This window comes from Manis pentadactyla, chromosome 15 (assembly GCF_030020395.1).
Source record: "Manis pentadactyla isolate mManPen7 chromosome 15, mManPen7.hap1, whole genome shotgun sequence".
NCBI classification, from domain to species: Eukaryota; Metazoa; Chordata; class Mammalia; order Pholidota; family Manidae; genus Manis; species Manis pentadactyla.
Window position 1 is genome coordinate 63821335 of NC_080033.1, and position 26469 is coordinate 63847803.

Below are 26469 nucleotides of genomic sequence, written 5' to 3' on the forward strand. Positions count from 1 at the left end.
AGGGATTGCATCAAATCTGTATATTGCTTTGGGCAGGATGGCCATTTTGACGATATTAATTCTTCCTAGCCATGAGCATGGGATGCGTTTCCATCTGTTAGTGTCCCCTTTAATTTCTCTTAAGAGTGACTTGTAGTTTTCAGAATATAAGTCTTTCACTTCTTTGGTTAGGTTTATTCCTAGGTATTTTATTTTTTTTATGCAATTGTGAATGGAGTTGTTTTCCTGATTTCTCTTTCTGTTGGTTCATTGTTGGTATATAGGAAAGCCACAGATTTCTGTGTGTTGATTTTGTATCCTGCAACTTTGCTGTATTCTGATATCAGTTCTAGTAGTTCTGGGGTGGAGTCTTTAGGGTTTGTTATGTACAGTATCATGTCATCTGCAAATAGTGACAGTTTGACTTCTTCTTTGCCAATCTGGATTCCTTGTATTTTTTTGTTTTGTCTGGTTGCCGTGGCTAGGACCTCCAGTACTATGTTAAATAACAGTGGGGAGAGTGGGCATCCCTGTCTAGTTCCCGATCTCAGCGGAAATGCTTTCAGCTTCTCGCTATTCAATATAATGTTGGCTGTGGGTTTTTCATAGATGGCCTTTATTATGTTGAGGTACTTGCCCTCTATTCCCATTTTGCTGAGAGTTTTTATCATGAATGGATGTTGAACTTTGTCAAATGCTTTTTCAGCATCTATGGAGATGATCATGTGGTTTTTGTCTTTCTTTTTGTTGATGTGGTGGATGATATTGATGGACTTTCGAATGTTGTGCCATCCTTGCGTCCCTGGGATGAATCCCACTTGGTCATGGTGTACGATGGTTTTGATGTATTTTTGAATTCGGTTTGCTAAAATTTTGTTGAGTATTTTTGCGTCTGCGTTCATCAGGGATATTGGTCTGTAGTTTTCTTTTTTGGTGGTGTCTTTGCCTGGTTTTGGTATTAGGGTGATGTTAGCTTCATAGAATGAGTTTGGGAGTATCCCCTCCTCTTCTATTTCTTGGAAAACTTTAAGGAGAATGGGTATTATGTCTTCTCTGTATGTCTGATAAAATTCCGAGGTAAATCCATCTGGCCCGGGGGTTTTGTTCTTTGGTAGTTTTTTGATTACTGCTTCAATTTTGTTGCTGGTAATTGGTCTGTTTAGATTTTCTGTTTCTTTTTGGGTCAGTCTTGGAAGGTTGTATTTTTCTAGGAAGTTGTCCATTTCTCCTAGGTTTCCCAGCTTGTTAGCATATAGGTTTTCATAGTAGTCTCTAATAATTCTTTGTATTTCTGCGGGGTCCGTCGTGATTTTTCCTTTCTCATTTCTGATACTGTTGATTTGTGTTGACTCTCTTTTCCTCTTAATAAGTCTGGCTAGAGGCTTATCTATTTTGTTTATTTTCTCAAAGAACCAGCTCTTGGTTTCATTGATTTTTGCTATTGTTTTATTCTTCTCAATTTTATTTATTTCTTCTCTGATCTTTATTATGTCCCTCCTTCTGCTGACCTTAGGCCTCACTTGTTCTTCTTTTTCCAATTTCGATAGTTGTGACATTAGACCGTTCATTTGGGATTGCTCTTCCTTTTTAAAATATGCTTGGATTGCTATATACTTTCCTCTTAAGACTGCTTTTGCTGTGTCCCACAGAAGTTGGGGCTTAGTGTTGTTGTTGTCATTTGTTTCCATATATTGCTGGATCTCCATTTTGATTTGGTCATTGATCCATTGATTATTTAGGAGCGTGTTGTTTAGCCTCCATGTGTTTGTGAGCCTTTTTGCTTTCTTTGAACAGTTTATTTCTAGTTTAATGCCTTTGTGGTCTGAAAAGTTGGTTGGTAGGGTTTCAATCTTTTTGAATTTACTGAGGCTCTTTTTGTGTCCTAGTATGTGGTCTATTCTGGAGAATGTTCCATGTGCACTTGAGAAGAATGTGTATCCTGTTGCTTTTGGATGTAGAGTTCTGTAGATGTCTATTAGGTCCATCTGTTCTAATGTGTTGTTCAGTGCCTCTGTGTCCTTACTTATTTTCTGTCTGGTGGATCTGTCCTTTGGAGTGAGTGGTGTGTTGAAGTCTCCTAGAATGAATGCATTGCATTCTATTTCCTCCTTTAGTTCTATTAATATTTGTTTCAGGTATGTTGGTGCTCCTGTATTGGGTGCATATATATTTATAATGGTTATATCCTCTTGATGGACTGAGCCCTTTATCATTATGTAATATCCTTCTTTGTCTTTTGTTACTTTCTTTATTTTGAAGTCTGTTTTGTCTGATACCAGAATTGCAACACCTGCTTTCTTCTCTCTGTTGTTTGCTTGAAATATCTTTTTCCATCCCTTGACTTTAAGTCTGTGCGCGTCTTTGGGTTTGAGGTGAGTCTCTTGTAAGCAGCATATGGATGGATCTTGCTTTTTTATCCATTCTATTACTCTGTGTCTTTTGATTGGTGCATTCAGTCCATTTACATTTAGGGTGATTATTGAAAGGTATGAATTTATTGCCATTGCAGGCTTTAAGTTTGTGGTTACCAAAGGTTTAGGGTTAGCTTCTTTACTATCTTACTGTCTAACTTAACTCGCTTGTTGAGCTATTATAAACACAGTCTGATGATTCTTTATTTCTCTCCCTTCTTATTCCTCCTCCTCCCTTCTTCATATGTTGGGTGTTTTGTTGTGTGCTCTTTTTAGGAGTGCTCCCATCTAGAGCAGTCCCTGTAGGATGCCCTGTAGAGGTGGTTTGTGGGAGGCAAATTCCCTCAACTTTTGCTTGTCTGGGAATTGTTTAATCCCTCCTTCATATTTAAATGATATTCGTGCTGGATCCAGTAGTCTTGGTTCGAGGCCCTTCTGTTTCATTGCATTAAGTATATCATGCCATTCTCTTCTGGCCTGTAGGGTTTCTGTTGAGAAGTCTGATGATAGCCTGATGGGTTTTCCTTTGTAGGTAACCTTTTTTTTTCTCTCTGGCTGCCTGTAATACTTTGTCCTTGTCTTTGATCTTTGCCATTTTAATTATTATGTGTCTTGGTGTTGCCCTCCTTGGATCCCTTGTCATGGGAGTTCTGTGTACCTCTGTGGTCTGAGAGGCCATTTCTTCCCCTAGTTTGGGGAAATTTTCAGCAATTATTTCTTCAAAGACATTTTCTATCCCCTCTTCTCTCTCTACTTCTTCTGGAATACCTATGATTCTTATATTGTTCCTTTTTGTTCGATCACTCAGCTCTCTTAAAATTCTTTCATTCCTGGAGATCCTTTTATCTCTCTCTGCATCAGCTTCTCTGCGTTCCTGTTCTCTGTTTTCTAGTCCATTAATGGTCTCTTGCATCTCGTCCATTCTGTTTTGAAGTCCTTCCAGAGCTTGTTTTATTTCTGAATTCTCCTTCCTTAGTTCTTGCATATTTCTCTGCAAGTCCATCAGCATGGTTATGACTTTTGTTTTGAATTCTTTTTCAGGAAGACTGGCTAAATCTATCTCCCCGGATTCCTTCTCAGGGGAAGATGTAGCAGATGCCGAAGCTGTCTGGGTTAGTCTTGTCTGGATCATATTTTTTTGCCTTTTCATGTTGACAGGTGCTATTGACTGTCAGCTGGGAGGGCCAAAATTTTCACTTGCTACTGGCCTTTCTTTACTGGGACAACTGCGACCCCTAGTGGCTTGTGTTGGGTAATTGCGTGTAGAGTGGGTCTTTGTGTCTTGCCTGGCCGGAAGGGAGAAATTTCCCTTTCTGTGGGCGGAATTTGTCTCAGGCTGCTTCTCTGCTTTCGCAGCGCCCGGTGGGGTAATGGATGGGGGGGCTGCTTGAGTGTTTGCCTCCGTGAGGGGTCTCAGAGCTGTTGCCCAGGGGGTTAGTGCACCCGGTTTTCCCTGTAATTTCCAGCTGCTGTACTGTGACCTGGGTTGTTTCCGTCAAGCTGTTAAGTCCCTGTCCCTTTAAGACTTTCAAAAAGCCCCCGCTTTTCTTTGTCACAGGGGCATCAGCTTCAGCACCCGCTCAGAGGTCTTACTCCCTGTTCCCCCAGTATCCAGGGCCCCCTGGGCACGTACTGTGTCTGCGCTCTGGCCCGGATGGCTGGGGCTGGGTGTTCGGCAGTCCTGGGCTCCGTCTCCCTCCCGCTCTGCCTGCTCTTCTCCCGCCGGGAGCTGGGGGGAGGGGCGCTCGGGTCCCGCCGGGCCGGGGCTTGTATCTCACCCCTTTCACCAGTCGCTGGGTTCTCGCTGGTGTAGCTGCAGTCTGGCCACTGTCCTGCGTCTTCTGGTCTCTCTTTTAGGGCTAGTTGTGTTTGTTGTATTTTCAAAAGTATATATGTTTTTGGGAGGGGATTCCCACTGTCCTACTCACGCCGCCATGTTGGCTCCGCCCTCCAGGTACCACTTTTTAAGTAGCGAGAAACTAGATCTCGCTTTCATTTGTAGATGTGTTTTTCAGGTCTCTCAAGACAAACTTCAAGGAGTTAGCTTTCCAGCAGAAGCGTCCTGTGCTGTACCTGTTATTTGCCCCATTCATCAAAAGGATGCCTTAAACCCGCTGACCTTACTTCGTCGTGGTTGAGGCTGAAACGTCTAGGAGACGTTGCCTTTTCTCATTTAGACTGAGCTGATGTCAGAAGCACTGGTATATGAGCAGCCACTCTGGCTGCTGAAACAAAATATCACAGACCAGGCAGCTTAAACACCAAAAATGTATTTCTCACCATTCCAGAGGCTGGAAGGCCAAGGTCAAGGTGTCAGCATGTTTGACCTCTCCTGAGGCCTCTCTCTTTTCTGGCACATGGCTCTTGTGTCCTCACGCGGTCTTTGCTCTGTGCACACATCCCTGCTGTGTCTCTTCTTATGACGACACAAGTCCTGTTGGTTTAGGGCCCGTGTCCTTATGATCTCATTTAACTCCAGTCACCTCCATAGAGGCTCCATCTCCAATACTGTCACATCAGGGGTTATGTCTCAATTTAGGAATTTTAACAGGACATGCTTCAGTGCATGACAACTAATAAGATTCCTCATCTGTTTTTCTTCCAAGACATTCTTTGATTCCATGTTTATTTCCTTTTCTCTATCTGTCTCAAAGCTCTGGAGAAATCCAGTACACCTTGCCTTAACAGAGCCTCTAAAACATATGCTTGAGGGGCAGGCTGAATGTTTGAGCCAGATAAAAAAATCTAGTTGCACATACTTCCCCGAGCTAGGTAATCTAGGAAGGGAAATCTCCATCGGAACCTTTTGTGGCTGCTCCCCAATTGCACAGGCTCCCACTGCTGGGAGCTGAGACCCCTCCAGGCACACAGTTTGAGCGGAAGCTCTGTGCAGGCTGGAATCCTCTGTTAGGGGCTTGCATGCCTTCCGCAGCTCAGAGCACACTTCCTCCCTTTTTCAGTTGAATGTAAGCCTGGTTCCTAATTGTGCGCATTACCTTTGTGGGGACTCCTAGCGGGCCTCCTTGGCCCAGAGGCAGCAGCTGCGTGAGGGGGGCCAAACACAAATCTACAGCCTGCTCCGTCTCTGGGAGCCAGGCAAGCTGAGCGTAAGCTGGAAGAGGCTGCGCACAACCTTGACACTCATGCCAAGCAGGTGCCTGATCACAGCTGACGGTTAGGTTACACGTTTCCTGAGAGGTATAGATTTAAAAATCAGTATGTTTCATCAAGCCCCCCATCATGGTATTCCAGAACAAAATGTTATCAAACCAAAAACAGAAACTCCTTACCCTCGCCCCCTTCTGAGTGAGTCTGATTTTATTTAAGCAGATCTTCTCAGATAGCTTCAAAAGTGACGGAGTATTTCTTTTACAAATTGCTTGTCCCTGTGGGCCCAGGCAGTGTAATCACTGAGTGTGTTATATCAAGAAGGTGCATGTCAAACCGGAATGATTCTCTGTGCTTGACTCTGAGTGGCCTGGCTTGTGAAGGGAAGTGAGTTTTGTGTACTTCCTCCTCCAAAAGTCAGGGATGCTGGGACCTTCCAGCCAGGACTGTCATGGGCAAAGATGAACACACCAGAAGCAAAAACTCTCTTTTTCTTTTCTTAAATATTTTCAAGTGTCAGCATTTGTGGTTTAACAAGGGAAAGCAACAACAAATAAAGCCAAGCAAGTGTTAGCTTTTATGTATTAAAAAAAGCATTTATAGTAAAGATCACTTAAGACAGTGGTCTGGGTTATATAGATTATCAGGGATGCCTTTCCTTGTTGGTGACTAGGTAAGGATTATCCTTTAAGTAGTTGTTTTTGCATTAAACCCAGTTTGCTTTAAACCGCTGTCTGTTTTGTCTCCTTATTGTGGATTTTGAGCAAGTCTTTCATTATAGTAGTTCCCGTTTTCTGACCAGTCACCGTAAATGTCCAGTTAGTGGTTGTTTCCTAATGAGAAGGAGTTGTGGAAGTCACTGATTTTAGCACAGTTCACGGTGGACCCAGAACACAGAAAGTTTGTTTGTCTTGCTTCGATGACTGAATTCCAGGCAAACTTCCGAGAAGTTGCATCTTAAAAAGTTGTGACAGAGAATGAAGAGTCAATTTGGACACTTTATAAGTGAGCCTCAGAAAAGTGCCGAATTTTCCCAGCGTGGTGTTTCGAGCACCTTTGCATGACTCATGGAACGTAAAGAATTTAATCTTTTCAAGAGGCAAAGTAATACACCGCTTTTTAAAGGGGGAAAGCCAAGGTCGATCTAAAGAGAAAAGCGCTTGAATTAGAAAGGTGGCTGCAGTGCTCACACTGAAGATGCAGGATGGAGCGGGCCTTTATTTCTGGAAGCTTGCAATGGAATGGCGAAGTTTTTTTTTTTTTTAAACAATTCCTTCCTAATCACTTCTAATTGACAGGAGTGGAGAATGCGTTGGTAGATAGGCTAATCATGGCCTCATTGCTCATTAAAAAAGTGGAAGAAAGGGGTCTCTCTTTGGACAAGTGTGGGTTCAGGACCTTTGTGGGCCCCGTTTGCTCCAAATCATAAAGAGCCCTGTCTTCAGCAGACGACAGAGTAACGGGAGGCCTCAGTCATGAAAGGAAATCTTGGCCCAGCTGTGAAAACAGTGAACTGCTCAGTAATGCAACACCATGTGCTTGTGCATTCAGAGTTAGCTTCTCTTCTCCCGTTGAAGTGGCTATAAATTCATCCATCAGAGTGAAAAAGGCTGAACTTGAGAGTAAATCTTTCCACTTCTAAATACAAGAAACACATTGGTTCTTTTAATAGATTGCTGTGAGTGCCTTAACACAGACAGTTGTAAGAGGTGCTGCTGGGTGTGTGTGTGTGTGTGTGAGTGATTTGTTAGGTACAAAAAGAAGGCTTGTCCACAGAAGAGCATAAACTTGAGACAAACAGCACGTGCTGGGTTTGAAATGATAGAAATACTGTATTCTTTCCTGTATTAACGCCAACAAGTGAAAGAAGTGTCTTCTTGAGATCCCTTAAAATACATGATGGTCTGTATGTCCAAGTAAGCTGGATTTAAAACAATTTTTATTGGGAAAACTTTTTTGTTCCTTCTCTTTTGTCCTATTTTCTTCCTAAGGATGTGGGCCAAGTTTATAAAAGTGCCATGTACACTCTCTTAAAAATCCAAGGTGATATTACTTTCTTCTTAAGGGGGGAATGTCTTAATCTTTGACCTTAATAAAGATAGTCTTCTGAGTTTGGTACTGAGGCCTTTTAGAAATTAAAGACAATATTTGAGCATAACTTGTAACGGCTATGGTGTTAAGACTCCCTTGTAAAATGGCTTATTGGTTGAAAGTATAGTGGCAGGTTAATCAAGTCCGTACTTGTAAGTTATTGGCTTTGGAGAATGTGGAGAGAAACCTTATTTCTGTGGATTAGTTATCCCCTCCCATAGGTCATATGCCAGGAGATGCTTGTGAAAGCGAAGGATGGTGTTAATTCTGAGCCCTGTGATGAAATATTAAATAAGAGAGAAGATAATTTGATAATATGTCACAGTTTGGGGACAGATTCCATTAAGTAAGTACGTTTATTTAATAAAATAGCTGAAGAATATAGATCCTTTGCCTTGACATAATGACATGGAAAAGAAATAGGAATGATAGGCTGTCGGGATTGAAGTCCATGGCTTCTGGGCCATTTTCTCACTTTCAGAAGCATAACTGCTCAGTAAGTTTAGTTTAAATCATACAAATGCCAAAAATGTAAGCACATCTCATAATATTCACGAAGAGTCTTAATAGAATTCTCTAAGTCATGGGGAAGAGGTGCAGTTAGCAGACAGGTGGGCTGGTGAATGGGGACCCAAGTCCCTGATCTCTAGCTTGTGCCTTTGAGTTCACCTGCTGTGAGCCCAGGCCACACTACTTGGGCCTTTTTTCCCCTCTAATCTTGTGAGTCCCTTAACCACTGGGATTGTTGGTTTTCTGATATATGAGATAATGACAGTGACATCTCCTAGGGTGTCTGTGAGGAGCACCTTAGAATTAGATGATGTATTTGCTAAGGCACCTGGCATAATGCCCAGGATGTAATAATACTCCCATGGCCTCCTTCCCTTCCTTCTACTGTCTTCTCTAAAAATCACGATGCTCAGAAAATATATTGCTTGCAGTAGGAATATTCCTTTCCTTTCTCACTTGTCTTGATTTCTCTGTATTAAAATTTATGAAGGCCTATAAATTATCAATTAGATATCATTCATTTTTTTTAATTGTTACTCTAACAGGCATACATGCACGGGTTAAAAATTGAAACAGCATAGATGTTATCAAATGCAAAATGTAAGTCTTCCTTATCCCTGACCAATAGCTCTCTTGCCAAAGTAATCAATATTAATGCATATTTAAGCACACACTTCGCCTACCTTTGTATTTCACCAGGGAGCTCACACATGCATGTTATTCTGTACTTTTTTTTTTTTTCTCATAAGATGGAGATGTTTCCTTGTCTCTGCATCTCATTTCACCTTTTGCTCTGTAACTGCAGCATGGTACCTTGTTCCATGCATGCCATGTAGTTTATTTAACCTGTGGATAGATCTTTAGGTTGGTTCCAGTTATTTGGCTGTTATAAACAGCGCTTGTTGAAAACTCCTCCCTATTTTTGCTCATGTGGGCAAGCCTATTTGTAGGGTAGATTTCTGGATGTGGGATAACCTGGTAGAATGTCCATGTATAGCTTGATGGAGATAGCCCAGTTGCCCCCAAAGATGCTGAGCTGTTCAGTATTCCACATTTTCTTCCCTCTCATTAATATATATGATATATGTGTTTGCCTGGTCTGCCCACACTGTTACCGGCACAGACACTGCTCAATTTAGTTGTCTTTGCAGAATCTGTCTGCATCAGGCCTGCCTAGGACCGTGTTAACTGTAATCTTGGGGCACTTTCCTCACTGTGATTCCTAACACACTGGAATCAGGACTGTCACTGGCAGGTCAGATGAGAACTTACTGCACCAGCTCAGTGGCAGCACAAGAATGCAGCCTGGGGTCAGTCCTGCCTCTTGGGAGATCCCAGGCAGTCACTTGGAATTTACTAAACCATTTTACAAAACATGGTGGCCTCAGCATTATACTGCTCAGAGCACGTTAATACAGCCTCGTGATATTGCAAAAAGATGCTCCACATGAACAACTGTCTCCAGCTTCTGTAATTCTTATCTTTCCAGTTGGTACCTTTCTTTAGTAAATATTTATATTTGAGGCCTATTAATGTTATAAGGGGCATTTAGGAACCTCTGTATGGTACTTGTTCCCAGTGTATGTAACGTGTATGTTTAAAAGCAGGGCTGGTTATGACTTGTTTTCCTCTGGAGAGACCTGTGTAGTTCTATAACTTATTAAGAGTTGGCAGCTGCAGTTAGTGTCTGGTGAGTGCAATTTCTGCTCTCTGGAACTCAGAGCTACGTAATTGAAATGGTGTGGAAGGTAAATGTGATCATTCAGGTGATTAGCTACCGACACAGCAATATGGATTATCTGGTCACTGCCCTTGTGCCATTGACCTTACAGTTGAGGTGAATGTGTATCCTTGAACTTCATCTGAAATGCCCTAGGAGAGTTAGATCCCAGTGTCATGGTCAATGTCACATCATTTATATTAATCAGCTCAGTTTGTAAAATCTGATCCTTTAGAAAGATATAGGAGAAACTTAAAGCAGTGGTTTTGATTAACACAAAAATTGCCCCAACATTTGGATTGTTCCAAAATCTAACTCAAGACAGAAGACATCAGGCTTATCTTCTTGCTCTGTATGTGATGGTAGGTATCCCGGAAAGGAGCTGACTTGTGCTAGAAGATTCTGCAACTTGTTGATTGGTTCCCAAAGATTGCTTTTAGTGGGTATTGGTGGGCGGGGGAGGGGGGATGTTGCCATCTCTGTGGCCTTTTAATAGTGCACAGTTACAAGTAACATTTGTCTCCAGTGTTTCACAATTATAAATTAATAATAACAACCCATTAGAAATTATGGGTCTTGGAAGCCTTAACTCCTTTGGGCATCTTAATAAAAATGATAATTAAAACTATAATTTACAGTAAATGGGGACACTGCCCAAGTAAATCCACAATATGGAGAAAATTAAAAAATTCAAGCCTCCCTACCATTAGGAAAAGAACTGGCCATGTTCTTAGCTCCCACTTGGGTGGGAGCTTCACCAGTATTTGTGGGCACTGCGTTCCCACCCTGACATTCGTTGTGACTGAGGAATCTGTGACTCTCTCCCCACCTATCCATCCTCCGAGCGAGTCTCAGTAGAACTAGCCACCTGCTCCGTTGCCCCGCACCTCTCTGCACAAATCTGTTCGTTCCTTTGTATTCCCTATCTGGGTGAACCAGTGGTCTGCCCCTCTCGTGACCCACGTGGCATCCTTGCAGGCCTCAGATTCTTCGTCCAGCTTCGTCCAGGCATTCAGCAGACTATGTAGGTTTGTGCTTCCCAAATGGTTTACTGATTTTTCCCTCAGCTGTTTAGTGTAAGAGGGAACCTCGTCCCCGCCCAACTGGTCACAAGGCTTCAGTGTCTTCAGCCAGTGCATCTTTTGCATCACCACCAGAGGTATCCTAAGTGGATAAAATAATATTAATAATAATTCAAAGGGCTCCTATCTGTCCAAATGCTTTCACAGGCTCCCTACTGCCTGCAGAGTCCCACAGTTTCAGCTTTATCTTTCAGCATAGGGATGCATTCTCAAATCTTCATTCACATGGGGTCCCTTGTCAATTCCTGATCCCATTTTGCAGTGCACCTTGCCATTTTTTACTTGATGAGTTCATTTTTATGTCCTTTAGTCCCAATGTACTTCCCAGTCCAGAGTGTCTGCTACCCATCAGGGACATTAGGAAACACAGAGAAGGTGGTATAGGAACTTGTACTGTATATCCAAACTCCTGCAGATCCCTGCCCGAATCTTAACCATGAGTCTCTGTGTTCAAAGCTCGTCTTCTCATGCTTGGCAGAGTGGGATTTGGCTTGGCTTAACCAAAATCTCAGGCAGGTGAGTGGGACACATTCTGTGACATTCCGCAGTTGGGCTGTAAGCATTCCGATTGAGCCAGCTTTGTGGTTGGGACGGAGCCATTGTCTCTAGCAGGCATCTTCCCCGTGTAATGTGCACGTGAGCACCAAATGCCTGCGGAGGCCTGGCGGGTCGTGTTGGCCGCCTGGGTGGTGACCGTGGCCAGCGGGAGGGCACAGCCTCATCTGTAGCCTATAGTGGCAGGTGGGGCTGGGGGCTCAGTGTGGTCCAACTGTACTTTTTCTGAGAAGCTGGACATGTACCTTTGGATATGTAATCTCCCTGATCTGACAGTGCTGTTAACTAATTCATGTTAGGAAGGAAGGGAGGAAAGAAGGACAGATGAGCAGGTGGTGGGGAGAGAGAAAAAGAGGACGGAAAGGAAGAAAGGATGAGAAGAAGGGAGGAAGGGAAGGAGGGAGGGAAATGTGTGAACCAAGCAAAATAGGTCAAGGGTTGGAGTGTAACCTGTATTCTAGAGAATGAAAACCAGTGTTAAGATAAGCAGTTATTTAATATTTTTTTGCTATATATGTTTTCCTTTTTATGGTGCTTTAATGTTTGTGTGCAAAGCTTGAGACCCAAGACAGCCAGACACTAAGCCTGCACGGCCACTTAACTTTCCCGTTGGATCAGATGTAACAAGTGCTAGAAAACTGATGCCACCCATTGTTTTAAAATGTCTTCTGTTATTTTCTTTTATATTATTAGCTTTAAATATTCTTCTGAACACACTCTTGCCACCTCCATGCACTTAAGCCGGTTCAATTTAAGCGTTGTCATAAAGTTAATTTTTTATAAGATGAATCAGGTTATTAAATTTAGTAAACCATTGCCTTCATTATTTTGCACAAACTTTGGCGCTGTGCAGAATTGGCTTAGCGCTACTACATTTAGCTAATTAAACTGGTCATCAGCCACAGTATTACGGGAGCGAGAGATGCTATTCTCATGAGCTTTTCCAGGACTTGAGCAGTAGGTAGCATTATTAAACTTACTTTTTTTATTTATTTTTTATTTTTTATAAAACTCCACACTCTGGAGAGATGGTTTACAATAAAAGTGTTATTGTCCTTCCTGTTAAACCGTCATCTTTTGAAATATCCATGCTTTTGTTTTTGCTCCAAAGGCAACTGAAAAAGATAAGAAAATGGAATTGTCCATCTAGCAGTGGACTAGCAATGTGTAACACATTGCCTAGATAAAGGAAGATGTTAAGACCCAGAGCGTAATTTTACACGACACAGGGACAGATGGCTTAACGGTACCTACTGTCGGGAATTATCTGAAGGAGAGAGCTTGCGAACTTGTGCCCGCAGCCTGTTGCTGCCATCATGTCAGATGTGTTCTTTTTGGTAATAAAAAGTCCTTTGCCGTGGATTATTTTGTCAAGCGAGAAAGCGTGACTTAACAGGTTTGTTTAGGAAAATAAATTTTGATAGATGAAGGGCATGCTTTTCCCCCACAGATTTCTAGGTAGTGTCATTCAAAACCACAGTGAGTGCTATCTTTGCAATATTTTAATATTTATCCATTGTTAACCATCAGTTTTGTTCCAAACAGCTTGGATTGTTTTAAAATGGTCCAGAATTGTAGCCTATTAGCAATCTGTAAGAGCCGTTTATTCCTTTGGCAATTATTTATTGAATCCTACTGGGTGTTAGGTACAGAGATGAAAAAGGCACAGATTCTGGGAGCTTACAGTTAACCTGGTAAATTAGATAATAAAGCCCTGGAGCCTGCCTGGCCCTGCATCGTACTGATGCTCCCTCAGTCCATTAAAAAGGTGGCCTGTAATGAGACCTGGGCATGGTGTCCACCTCCTTTCCCCACTTCCCTGTGGCATTTCTTCTTTTTTATACTGCTGATGAAAATGTGATCAAAAATATTTCTGATAATTGCTCTGATCTGGAAATTTCATAGGGCCACAGAGTCCACCATTTTCCACAGGGTCTTCTGGACATACAAAGTCCTGCGTTGGCAAGGGAAGTCATTTTTGGCCATTTCTTGTTACCTGCATATGGCTGTCAGCATTTCATTAGCCTGATTGATGTAGTACATCCCTCAGCAAGATTCCTTCCCGTGCCTGCTCTGGTCCAGTTTTGGAAAGCTGGACTACAGAACCTGACGTTTTACTTCTCTCTCTTTTCCCAGATGATATAGGTACTTTTTGCTCACCGGTGATAAGGGGTGAAATTGGCATCATGTTGCAAAATGAGTAAATTACAGATTATTGTCTTCCTGCCTAATGGCTCAAAGATAGAGTTTCACACATCGAAGAGGGAGGCAAAACATATTTGGATGTTAAATATTTCAGATTTGAAATCCTTTGTGCATTATTTTAACATTAGATTCAAATACAGGAGATTATCCATAGATGATAGTAAATAAGTATATTGGGATACAGAAGTTGGCAGGATCTGAAATACAACTCAAGTTATCTTAGCAATGAGGTCCAAGTCTGTTCCAGAGCCATTATTTCAGACAAATGGAGTAGTGGATCTTGTAGCTCATTTTGCCAAATTCTGTTGATGTTAAAGCCAGTTAGCTCTTGGGTTACTCTTGGGGACAGACCTAGGAGAGAGTTTTAATTTTTCAGTCATCATGACTGTGTTGTGTTTGGTAGGTCATAAAGACCAGAGAGGAGGCATAGGACTTTACACCAAGGATTTTGGAAAGAATTGAGAACGAACATTTATTTTCTACCTACTGTGGTTATGTTAGCCTGTTAGTGTATGTTTACTACTTACTCCCCTTTTTAAGCAAAAATAACTGAGTTTCTGATGGGTTAAAAGTATGGCCTTAGGCCCCTTAGCTTATAAATAGCTAGAGATGGACTCAACACAAATGCATCAGACTCCTACGTTTGAGTTTTCTGCTACTCTCTGCTGGCTTCCCTTGAGCACTTAGTTTGTATGAATAGACTGGTCCCCATGAAGATTAGATATATGGAAGTGGTATGAGTGAATGAACTTTGCTAGATTCTTTCACATGGCAATCTCAATAAGATGAGGATACTCTGACTTTTCATACATACTGTATTATCTTGGAAACAGTAATCTATGGTCATTTGACCTGTCTTTAGTTGAATTACATTGCTGCCTTCTCTAGTAGAATGATTCCTTTGTTGTGGCAGCATACTGTATATGGTTTTCTGTGTGGACCAGGCTATTTTGCACTTTGGAGCAGTAGTGTTGTGTTCAAGCTCTGGAACTAGACTGCCCCCTCTTTTCCTCCCCTACTCTGTCCTCTCCTCCTTAATATCAATAGTGTGTTAAAAGTTCTAGTTGTTCCATATCCTTGCCAACATTTGGTGTGATTACTTTAACACAAAAATTTAGCCATTGTCGTAGTAGGTATGTAGTAGTATCTCGTAGTATAATTTGCATTTCCCTAATGACTAATGTGCTTGAGCCTTAAAAAATAGTTGAGTTTTCTTCATTTTCTATCATGTGGAAGAATTTATGTAACACTTGTGTTTTCATTTTTTTCAAATGTTTGGTAAACTTTACTGCTCAAGACATGGATCTGGAGTTTTCCTCATGAGAATTTTCTTTCAGTATACACAGTGTTTCATTTTTTTCTATCTCTTCTTCTAGCAGTTTTTAAGTAGTGTCTTTCTGGGTGTCTTGCCTGAGGACTTCAGCCCTCGGAAAGTTCACTATGGATTTGGTGAGACTGAGAAATGACAATGGAATATTCTTGGGGTGAAAGGGTTTATACCTGGCTTTATTCTCACGGTGGTGGGTTGAGCACTAGAATCACATCTGTGTACAGCAGTCTACAGGTCTGTAATCCACCTCTGTCTCTGTCTCTGTCTCTGTGCAGAGCACTGGGCAGACCTCTTTATATAGTGACTCAGTCAGTAACAGCTTATTGCCTACAGGTGTGGAAGCAGTGGCCTGGCAGTAGGCCAGTTACATCATCAAGTAGTTTAGGGTCAGGTGAGGATCCTGGCCACAGGAACTTCCATTTTCCCCACAGTGGGAATTTGTCTTTTTCAACTATACCTTAAATTTATTCTGTAAAGTTGTTCACCATATCTTCTTAAGATCTCTTTAGGGTTCGTGGGATCTGTAGTGATGTCTTTTTATTCACTGTGATATTGATAATCTGTGAGCTTGCTCGTGCTTTTGAGCATGTGCCCTGTGCACATGCTCTCTCTCTGATTGCTATCCCTCTATTAATTTTATTAATTATTTCAAGGAAATGACTCTTGACTTCTTCATTCCTCTGTATTTAGTATTTGTTTTATTTTTATTACTTTCTCCTTTTATTTTTATTACTTTCATTATGCTTTCTTTAGGTTTAATTAGCTGCTTTTAAAATTTCCTAGCTAAATGGATGCTTAGCATATCTTCTGTTCTAATATACATGTTTAAGGCTATAGGTTGTCTTTTATCTATGGCTTTAGCCATGTTCCATAAGTTTTGATATGTAGAACTTTTATAATCATTCAGTTTAAAATATTTTCTAATATTCATTGTAATTTTTGGGTCATAAGTTTTTATTTAGTTGTCTTGCCAGAGGGTTTCGGCTCCAGACAAGTTCACTGTGGATTCCATGGGACTGAAAAATGACAATGGAACGTTCTTGGGGTGAAAGGGTTTATACCTGTGGATAAAATGAAGTTTTGTGTGGCCAGGATTCTCACCTGGCCCTGGTTGGCTAGCTCTCTACACACGTGTGGGCAGTGCATCGTTACTGACTATATAAAGAGTCTTGCCCAGTCTAGTCCTGCTCTGGGTGACACAGTGGCATGGCTGCAGCAGGGCAGAGGCTGGAGTGGTGGCTGTGCCGAGGACAGAGGCCCAGAGGATGGCCTTACAGGCAGAGGGTCCCAGAGGCAGAGACTGGCTTGCTGCATGCAGACTCACTCTGAGTGAATGAGATTTTAGTGATTGACCTGCCACCATGGAAATAAAGTTGGGTATAACCCTTTCACCCCAAGACCATTCTGCTTATCATTTCTTTGGTCACATTGAATCCATAGTGAACTTGCCTGGGGCTGAAACCCACTGGCATGACAATACCCAACTTTATTCCCATGGTGGAAGGTTAATCACTAGGATCCCATCCACTCAGAGCAAGTCTGCATGCAGCAAACTGGTCTCTGCCTCTGGACCTTCTGCCCCTGCAGCCATCTCAGTCTCTGTCCTCGGTGCTGCCACCATTCCAGTCTCTGCTCTTCTGCAGTCATGCCACCCAGAGCACTGGGCAGAGCTCTGTACATAGAGTCAATAACAATGTATTGCCCACACATGTGTAGTGAGCAAGCCAACCAGGGCCAGATGAGAATTTTGGCCATAGGAACATTTATTTTCTCTACATTAGTTAAAAATGTATTGCTTAGTTTCTAGATGAGGGATTTCCTCAGATCTTGTTATTGATTTCTAATTTATTCCATTGTGGTCAAAGAACATACTTTCCAATTTTAATCTTTTGAAACTTATTGAGACTTGCTTTTGGTCTTGTATATGGTCAATTTTGATAAATAGTCTCTAAGTACTTGAATGTACATTCTGCTGCTGTGTTCAGTTTTTAGCATATTCAATTATTTCCAGTTTATTAATTATATTATTCAAATCTTCCATATACTTCCTATTTGTGTATTTTATGTTACTGATATGTTAAAATTTTCCACTCTGATTATGAATTTCTCCAAATTCTGTCAGATTTGACATATATGTATATATGTGTGTGTATACACACACACACACACACACACACACACACACACACATATAAACTTAGGATTGTCACATATTCCTGGAGGATTGGAAATTACTGTTATGAAATATTTAGCCTTTCCTCTTATAGTACTTATTTTGGTTCATATTTGCATGGTATATTTTTTACTAATTCTTTTAACTTTATCCTTGTGTTTAAGAACGCAAAGCATAGCATACATACTTTTATAAGGAGCATACTGTTTGTATGTGTTTTACCTTGCCTGATGATCTTTGTCTTTCGAGTGCAGTTTTTCATCCATTTATATTTAATGTAATCACAGATATATTTGTTGTTAAATATACTACCTTATTATGGGCTTGCTATACTGTTTATCTAACTTGTTTTATATTTCTTTTTTCTCCTTTGTTGTCTTCTTTTTATTCTACTTCCCCTATTAGTTTGTTAAATATGTTTTATTTTACTATTCTCATAGTGGTGATCATAGCGATTACAAACTGCATTTTTGACTTAGTAAAATCTCATATAAATTATTACTTTAACCCTTCTTGTGTAATGCAAGGGTCTTAGAATACTTTAATCCCGTGTACTCACCTCCTAGGTTATATGTTATTATCCATATAGTAATTCTTGCTATATATCCTAAAACTCACTATTATCATATATATATATATATATATATATATATATATATATATGATAGAATTTTAGAATTATATATATATGATTCTAAAATTACTATTATCATTTAAAATTTTTCCATATATTTACCCTTTATGTTACTCTTTGTTATTCTGCATGTCCAGATTTCTATCTAGGTTCATTTTCTTCTTGCTTGAAGAACATCCTTTAGTATTTTCTGAGGTGTAGATCTGATGGTGATGTCAGCTTTTTGTTTGTTTAAAAATTTTGTTACTTTATTTTTGAAGGATATTTTCACTGGGTACAGAAACACTAAATGCCTGCTCACCTCTCTTGGCCTTTTGATTTTCCCAGACCATGTCTTAAGTCTTTATCTATCCTTATTTGTTATGTTTAGCACAGGACCTGGTTGTTATTAAGCAGTGGTCAAACTGCTGACTCTGCCACGAGTTCTTCTCCAGTGTGGCCTTCGCCTCTGAAATCACTATACAAATCCTAGGGTTCGCTTAAACTCAACGCTTGACCTTTTGGCCCAGATGGTTCTTTGCTGTGGGGTGTGTCCTGTGCTTTGTATGGTATTTTGTAACATCCTTGGCCTTTATCCACTTGATGCCAGTAACACCCAACCCCTAGCTGTGGCCACTGAAATTGTCTGTAGACATTGTAACTATCTTCTAGTGGGTGAAATCACCTGTGGTTGAGAACCACTAGGCTAATGTCTGTGGTGTTCAATGAAGGCCATTCAGCATGACTTAATGTTTTGTGTTTGTGTTTTCTAATGTTGACTTTCCTTTAAATATAGGGTTTGAAACTGCCAAGTCGTTTGCCCTCCATGGTGCACATGTGATCCTGGCCTGTAGGAATATGACAAAAGCCGATGAAGCCGTGTCACTCATTTTGGGAGAGTGGGTGAGCAAGCACTTGCCTATTTTTCTTTTTTAATCATCAAATACACATACTAGAAAAACACATGGAAATTTGAGTATAGCACATAAAGTTTATTGCTCTTGGAATAATGTTTTGTTTATTTTTCAAGTCATAGTCACTTTGTTTACTTGGTGAGTGAACAGGCAAGCAAGGCCATCATTATATACACGTTTGTTTATAGTTTATTGTCAGTGTCATCTGCTTTATTAGTCAGAGACTGGAGAATATTTACTCATTTAGCTCATTTATTAAGAAGAATAAAAATGTGGTTAGCGCCATGTATGCAACTAAGAGGTTGTTATACTTATGGTTTTTTAAGATGAGAAAGGAGCAGGCTTTAACCCTGTCTCTGGTTTTTCCCTTTTGCTTTTCTCTCTCTGTGTATATTTCGGTGTTGTTATGTCTGTGCACAAATGTTTATTGAAGGCCTGCAGCACTCTTGGGTCTAAGGATATGGCAATACCCAACAAAATAAAATCCCTGCCCTCATGGGCTTACCTTCTAGGTGGGAGAGAGACCCTAAGAGCTAATTAAATTTAATATTTAACATAATGCCAGGCTTTTGTAAATGCGATAAAGGGCAATAAAGTAGAGTGACAGAGGAAAAGCGGCAGTGTGGACCATTTTAGATTGGTTTTTCAGCAAATACCCCTTCTAAAGCTGTGACGTGATCCTCAACCTGAACAAAGTAAAGCCATAAGCTGGGCCAATGTTGGGGAGATCTTTTCAAAGCAGTGGGAAGAGCATATGCAAAGGCACAGAGGTAGGAATGTGTCTGGAGGCGGGAGGCTAGCGTGGCTGGAGCTGAATGGAAGGGGCGGAGGTCGCAGAGGTGCTCCGAGGGTGTCATGCAGGGTTTCAGAGTCAGTGATGAAACACATTAGAGGGTTGAGCCAGAGAGTGACACAGGCTGATCGATTTTTTAACATGATCACATGGCTTCAGCATGAAGTGTAGACTGTTTCATTCATTCACATCTTTATGAAATATGCCACTATCATAGGTACCAGGTGCTGTTGTCAAGGAAAAACTGCCATTAGAGGAGTCAGCCGAGAGTGGAAGTCAGATTTAACCGAAGAAACATAAACATCAGTGTAAACTAGATATGATGGTATGTGGTACTGTGAAGTACGTAGTACTCCAAAATGCTGATTAGGGAGTTGGGGCATTTGGAGTCCCTGAGAAAGAAGTAACTGAGCTGAGATCTCAAGAATGACCAGGCAGAGGATGGGAGAAGGGTCAGACTGGTCCCTTGCCATGGCCCTGGGAGGTGCAGGAGGAGAAGACAGTCCCATTGCTGGGAGCGGAGTGTGAAGGTGGTTGGATAATGTCTTCATTTTCTGAACACCATGGAGGATATCTTGACATCTGGAGAAATAGACCATGGTTTGTTTAGGAGAATGTCTGATGTTCTGGACTGAGAAGTTTTGGAAGTCAAGAAAAAGAAGATTTATTTTTGCTTTCTCATATATATCAAATGAAATATTTCAAATCCACTATATTTCAAATAATCCCTTGTCTTGAGTTCTCTGGATTCGTAATTTTGAGTTAAATTAAAAAAAACAGAACGGAGACTGATCTTTCCTGATTACTTTAGCATCATTCTAACTCTAATAAAGTTAAAAAAGTAATACCTCTATCAGGTGGTGTAGCAGTGATCTTTAGAGATGTGTAAGGAGAAAAAATGGTAATATATGCATGTGGTTTGAATCGTCATCCAGAATGGGAAGGTACAAAATAAATAGTGAAAGTCCCTCCCAGTCCTTCTCTTGGAAGGTGAATTTTATTGGCTATTTCTTGTGTATTCTTCCAGGAAAAGATTGTATATATTAGCAAACATACTCTTACTGTTATGTACTTTACTTTTTTCACTTAACACCATAGCAGATCTTATCAGTCCGTGTAGATCTACCTTCCTGTTTTTAACTGCTGTATAATGTTCCAGCACGTGCTCATGCTATAGTTTACTTCACCAGTCTCCCTTTCTGTTTGCATTGTTTTGCTTTTATAAGCAATGCTCTCTTAAAGTTCAGTGTCTTGCATTTTCATCCAAAATTGGGTCTCAGATATGCTGCCATGAACATTCTTGACATATACCTTTGTGAGCACACCCATAGGGCAGAATCCTGGCAGTGGATTTGTTGCTTCAAAGAACATGAATGTGTAAAATTTTGATAGCAGTTTCCCAGTCGTCACCTAGTAGTGTGGAACTGATCTCTGTCTGTGCTATCAGGGTGGATGAGTACCTGCTGTCTGGCAGCCAAGTGTGTCTAACTTGTAAAAATTGTGCCCATTTGGCGCTATACTTAACTAGAAAAATCAGATCCCAGTGGCCACAGTGACACTATAGTCACCATACTGTGCACTGATACTAATGTTTAAACCAGTCTTGGAAGATAATGCTGAAGTGCAATTATTTATGCATTTAAATTATCTTCTTTTTTCCTTAAATATGAGAATAGACTCAGCTGTGTTTATCCCACTATAACTGTTGTTTGATGCCTGGAACAGAGATTCCTGGATGTGCCCTAATTAACAGTGGGACCTTAGCAAGTCTCTTAATCTATTGGCATCTCAGTTGCCTCATCTCTGACAAAGAAGGTCGAATAGGGAGATCTTAAGGGCACTTCCCCCCCATTTAGTTACTCTTTCTTGCATTTTAAGCCATAATTGGGTCCTTGTGAGTCCATCTCAGATGGCAGAATTCATCATTGTATAATTTCCTTCTACATATAATAACTTGAAGTTGACGAGCAAACTGTGCTCCCAGAGAAAGAATTATCCAAAAATACTCACCGTCAGGGACATGAGAAAAGGCAGTGGGAACGAAAATAAAACTAATACTCACATGGCTTTTCAAATGTTTAAATCAGATTTTATTGGTGGTAGACTAGAGAAATTCATCCCTTTTATCATCTTTTATCTGTTCACTAGTTCTCTGTGCATCCCATTGTACCATGTTCCTCATCCCCTTTAGATTATGATTATGGAAGTTCAGATTTAGCACCAAGAGCCATCATTACCATTTCACATCTTTGCACTATTAGCGCTGAGTGTGTGGGAACCTGCCTCGGTGATCTGTGTTGAGTTGGGGTCCCTGCACCCTCCCCTCACTTGTCCTCCCTCGGTATGTGCTGGTCTGGTTTCCTTCAGGCCCTTCTTTAACCTCACCTCTCTGCACAGAGCTTTTACCTGGCACATCATTAAACACGATCTTCTTGTATTTCTCAAGGTCAGTTTGATCAACTCCAGTTTTTCCAGCTGCTAGCCAGCTTGAGCGTGTGCATACTTTATCTGGATGCATTCTTTCGGTAACGGAGCTGGGAGGGTACAGCGACATACTGGCACCCCGCAGGAGATTCCCTAAATGATCCAGAGGTTTTTGTTGCAGCAGGAGCTCCCTCAAGTCTTTGGGCCATTTGGCTTGGTGCCGGCTTGCAGGTGCCAAGGCTCTGCGGGCATTCTCAGCCCGGCTCTGGAGATGGAGGTCGTGCCTTCTTTCTCAGCTCGTTCTTTCCTGCCCGGTCTTTCTCTTCTTGCCTTCACTGCACATTCTAGAATTGCCTTGTTTCAGAACATTCATGTCTGCCTTTAAGCCAGCGGAACATTGTTCTCATACCCACCATTGGGCATCTGAAACCATTGTTTACGAGTGCCCGTCATGGGCTGTGTCCTAGGCAAGGCACATTATGGGAGATGCAAAAGCCTGGTTTTCTCTGTTTTACAGGAAAACCAATGGAGGGCTCCTAAGGTTGAAGGGACTTGCCCAGCGTCATGTAGTGGGTGGGTGTGGAGCAGGCTCCTGGCGGGGCGGGTCCATTTTGGCCTCCAAACCCTGCAAACACAGAGTCTGTCTGCTCCCTCCCCAGCCTGGTTTTGCTTCTGCATTCGGCACCAGTCAGGCTGGGCTTCCAGAAATGGTAGATGCTGTTTGAGCCATTAATTTCAGGATTAATCATATTTCTATGAGGAAGCAATTCTGATCTACCTTAGTGTCTAAGCAATCCCTTTTCATTCAAAATATCCTTTATAGAGTTCTCAAACCACTTTTGGAGAGTTCTAGCTATTTAGTAAAATATAACTTAAATGAAAACATATTCCATGTGGAATATTAAGAGCCTATATGTAATTACTTCTAATAATAATTATTTCATGGGAAAATGCCCTCCTGCTGAGATGTTTTGGATGCTCCAAAGTTAGAAATAAGAGAAGAATGGAAAACAATTAAAACTGGGTAACATGGATGCTGTAGAAGTAAACCACCCTCTTAAAAGGCTGATCCATTTAGGCTAATTTAAAAAGGAGGGGCAGAGGGAGGCCCACCAGGCCCCAATCACATGTAAATAAAGAGTATTTGGAAATGGGGTTCCTGCCTAAGCTGTTAAGGGTTCATCTTAGGAGGACATGGTCCACCGCATTCACTAACGTAAGTGGACCACAGACTAGGGTCCCACCTCTACAGCAAACACCTGATTTTTTTCCTGGGTATTCCAGGGAGCTCATATGGCTGGCTGAGGAGGAAGTTTACCTTCCTGTTTTTAGGAGGGGCAGGTTTCTCCTTTATTGAGCAGCACCGACTGTGTGTTGGGATTCCATGGGAGCTCCGAGTCTGGGACACCGGTAGGCGTGCCTGAATCCCTGAGGTGCTGGGCTTCATACTTCCCGTACTCAGTGAGACTTGCTGGAGGGGACCTCTGTTGCTCTGTTCGTGGAGGTGTGGCCTGTCCCTCTCTCCATTCAGGGATCTGAGGACCTCCTAGGGGCATTGTATGTAAAGAACAATAGCTGATTACATGTCAATATGAGTTTTATAAATAGCCACAACAAGACCGCAGCATCCCAGTGTGGGGCTCTTGAAAGGCCTAAGGGGGGCTCCCCTTTCCTTCTTCCTCTCACCTTATTACAGTTTCTAAATTTTAGTTTCTTAAAACTTGGGATCTCGGGCTTCTGGTCCTGGGAGGAAGGCAGCTGAATGGAGCTGGCACAGAAGGGCTGGCACCACCCACCTGCCTACTGACCGTGTGAAGGAGGGGTGGCGTGGGGCCACGGCCGGGTCAGAGGTGGGGCTGAGAGCGTGCCGAGTGCCAACCCGCCTCTTGTGTGCCAGGCCCTTATCAGGTGAAGAGTGCACGAGGAAGTACTGTAAGAGTGTCCGTGGGGGCTGCCCCTAGTGAAATGGGGACCCGGGGGTGTTCTGAAGCTGCAGCATCTGTGAGGCATTGAGATACCCGGTGAGCTGGGCAGAAGGGGGCTGGCGTGGGAGGAGGGGCTGGTGGCCTCTTGGTGTTCCTGTGCTATCCACTCCCGATGCCCAGAATGTGTCTCGGACCTATGCCCCCATCATAAGGGAGGTGGGACCCAGTGTATCATTAGTTTGGTGAGAAGCTTTGGTCCCCAAGGAAGACTTTGAGCCCAAGCTTTTCTAGCTTGTCTTCTTTGGTCTAGGCCTCCAGTCTTCCTTAGAGACTGGTTAGGGTGGCAGGCCGCTGGCCAGGAGAATGCAGTAGGGGTCCAGCTCAGAGGCTCACATTTTCTCAGGGTTATTTCACCAGGATTCCCAAGAGGTTCAGAGAAGGCCAGCTGGGTGGTCCTCAGGATGCCTCCTGAGCTGATGGGGAGCAAACTATCTCAGATTGGTAACCACTGCTATAAAATGTGCTGCGTTATAACCAGCAGTTAGAAACAGACATCCTGTGCCCTTGGGCAAGTTCCTTAACTTCTCTAACCTTCTTTCTTCAACTGTTAAAATCCAAGTAACAGTCTCTGTGCCAGGAGATACAGCTGGCTGTGAGTGTCAAAGGCATTGCCTGTGTGTATATATAGTATTTATCACATTGCTGGGGATAGATTGAATGTTTAATTAAATGTTACCTGCTGCTATTAATAACAATAATAATAATTTCTTATTTGTACACGAAAGTACAAAATGATGCTTACTCTTCCTAACCTCCCCAAGTGGCTGAACGAGGAGGCATCGGGAGGGTGTTTATCACCGTGACTCAAGAAGAGCTGCAATGTATTCCTTTTCTGTCTTCATATGTCTCGACTCCTACATTTTATTAGATGTGTATTTAGTTTGTTGATTAGTATTTTCCAGTGGAGCTCATATTAGCACTCAACTGTCATTTGAAAAGCCATCTTAATTATTTATGAGATTGCCTTTTCTTTTGTATTTACAAAGAAATACACTTTGCATATATTTGGGAAAGATGATTAAGGGATCAGTCATCAGGAACAGCAAGCAATGGTTTATATCAAAATGGTTATTGAGAAAGCAGGGAGATGAGGGTAAAAAGAAAAGATTTATTAGCCAGAGGTAATGGAATATGCATGTGTTAGGGAGATGGCCCATGCTCCGTTGATTGTAGCCACACAGTTTGATGTTGGAGAGACTGACGTGCTGTAATTATTCTAGTTTTCAATAGAGTGGATACCAGGTCTGTTTATCCAGTTGAAGAGAAGGCAGGTGGAAAGCTGACAGCATTATGTCATATTGCAGTCTCATTGATAAACATTGGAAATAGTGATTTTTACATTATTCCCAGATATGGAGTACTTGGTACCAACCAGTGTATTAGGCACATGGGTTCGATACTTTGCGGTGCTTTTAGTATATACCAGCACCCTGTGTTTCATGACATGATATTAAGAGTAATGGGCTAGGATGCCAAGAATGAATTACTTGCACATCTACAAACCACGAGAGAAATTCAGCTACTTTCAGGCTCCCTCAAATGTATCCCATCCCTCCCAATCTCCTTTGATAATAAAAGCTTAATCCCATACTTTTTTTACATTTACAAATTGAAGGCCTTTGGGGTATGACTTCTATTTTGCAGTGTGCGTGGGCGTGTTGGGAGGCATGCAGCAGGTGAGGTGTGTGATTTACAAGCTTTATGCCTGTCTGAGCTAGCGACCTGGTTCGGAAAAGATGATCTGTTTACCATTCTAGCCAACATATCACAAGTTATAGAGCTCATCCCTATTGTTTTTAATGATCTTTAGTTAAACAAAAAAAACATAAAAACTATTAATATTATTAATAGGTATAGATTATTGGGAAAATTTCATCCTAAATCAGCTGCTAGATTTGTTCCTCATTTCTTTGCTTTAAAAATTATTTTTATGTATAGTATTGGATTTTCAATAAATAAAGTATGGTATAAATAAGTCTGTGAACGAGCAGGGACTGTATAAACTACTTGCTTAAATCAATAAGCACACACATATACAGGTAAAGATAAATTCCAGAGTTCACCCTCGGGACATTTTTGTTTGCAAAATGTCATATTGTTGCTGCTCCTGCAGTTGGGGCTTGGTATGTATATTTGTGTCTTCAAGGCACTGTGCCTAGCATTTAACAATTAAGTATTTATGTTCACATGTTAAACCCATTTAGCAGATGAGGCACTGGGGGGCTAAAGAGGGGAAAAGGTTTTTTCCCAAAGTTGGGAGCTCGTGGTGTATCCAGGGTTTGAAGCCATATTTGCCTGATTCCAAAGCCATCTTGTTACCTGCTCCAAATTCCTGGTGTGTGTTGTATTAGAAGACTGGCTCTCTTTTCAAGAACTAAGCCAAAATTTGTATTCATAGAGATTTGCATGTTTACATAAGAATATTTCTCTGTTCATGGTCTGGGAGTACCTGGGGTGCCCTCGCAGAGAGAACTTCCTGGGGCCTTTTTGTGATCTGGTGGAGCTGATGGACCTCACCTCACCAAAGGGACCCTGTTTTTACCCCAGACCCCCATTTCAAGTGGTATATGGTGTCT

General features: G+C 41.6%; 1 protein-coding gene across 1 annotated transcript in view; it reads left to right on the plus strand.

Annotated features, from left to right (window-relative positions):
- The window catches only part of WWOX (WW domain containing oxidoreductase), a 312554-nt gene that overhangs the window by 39813 nt on the left and 246272 nt on the right, over nt 1-26469 (plus strand). The window contains exon 5 of the mRNA XM_036909332.2: nt 18574-18680. Coding sequence (XP_036765227.2) covers nt 18574-18680 — 107 coding nt within the window. The remainder of the gene's footprint in view (nt 1-18573; nt 18681-26469) is intronic.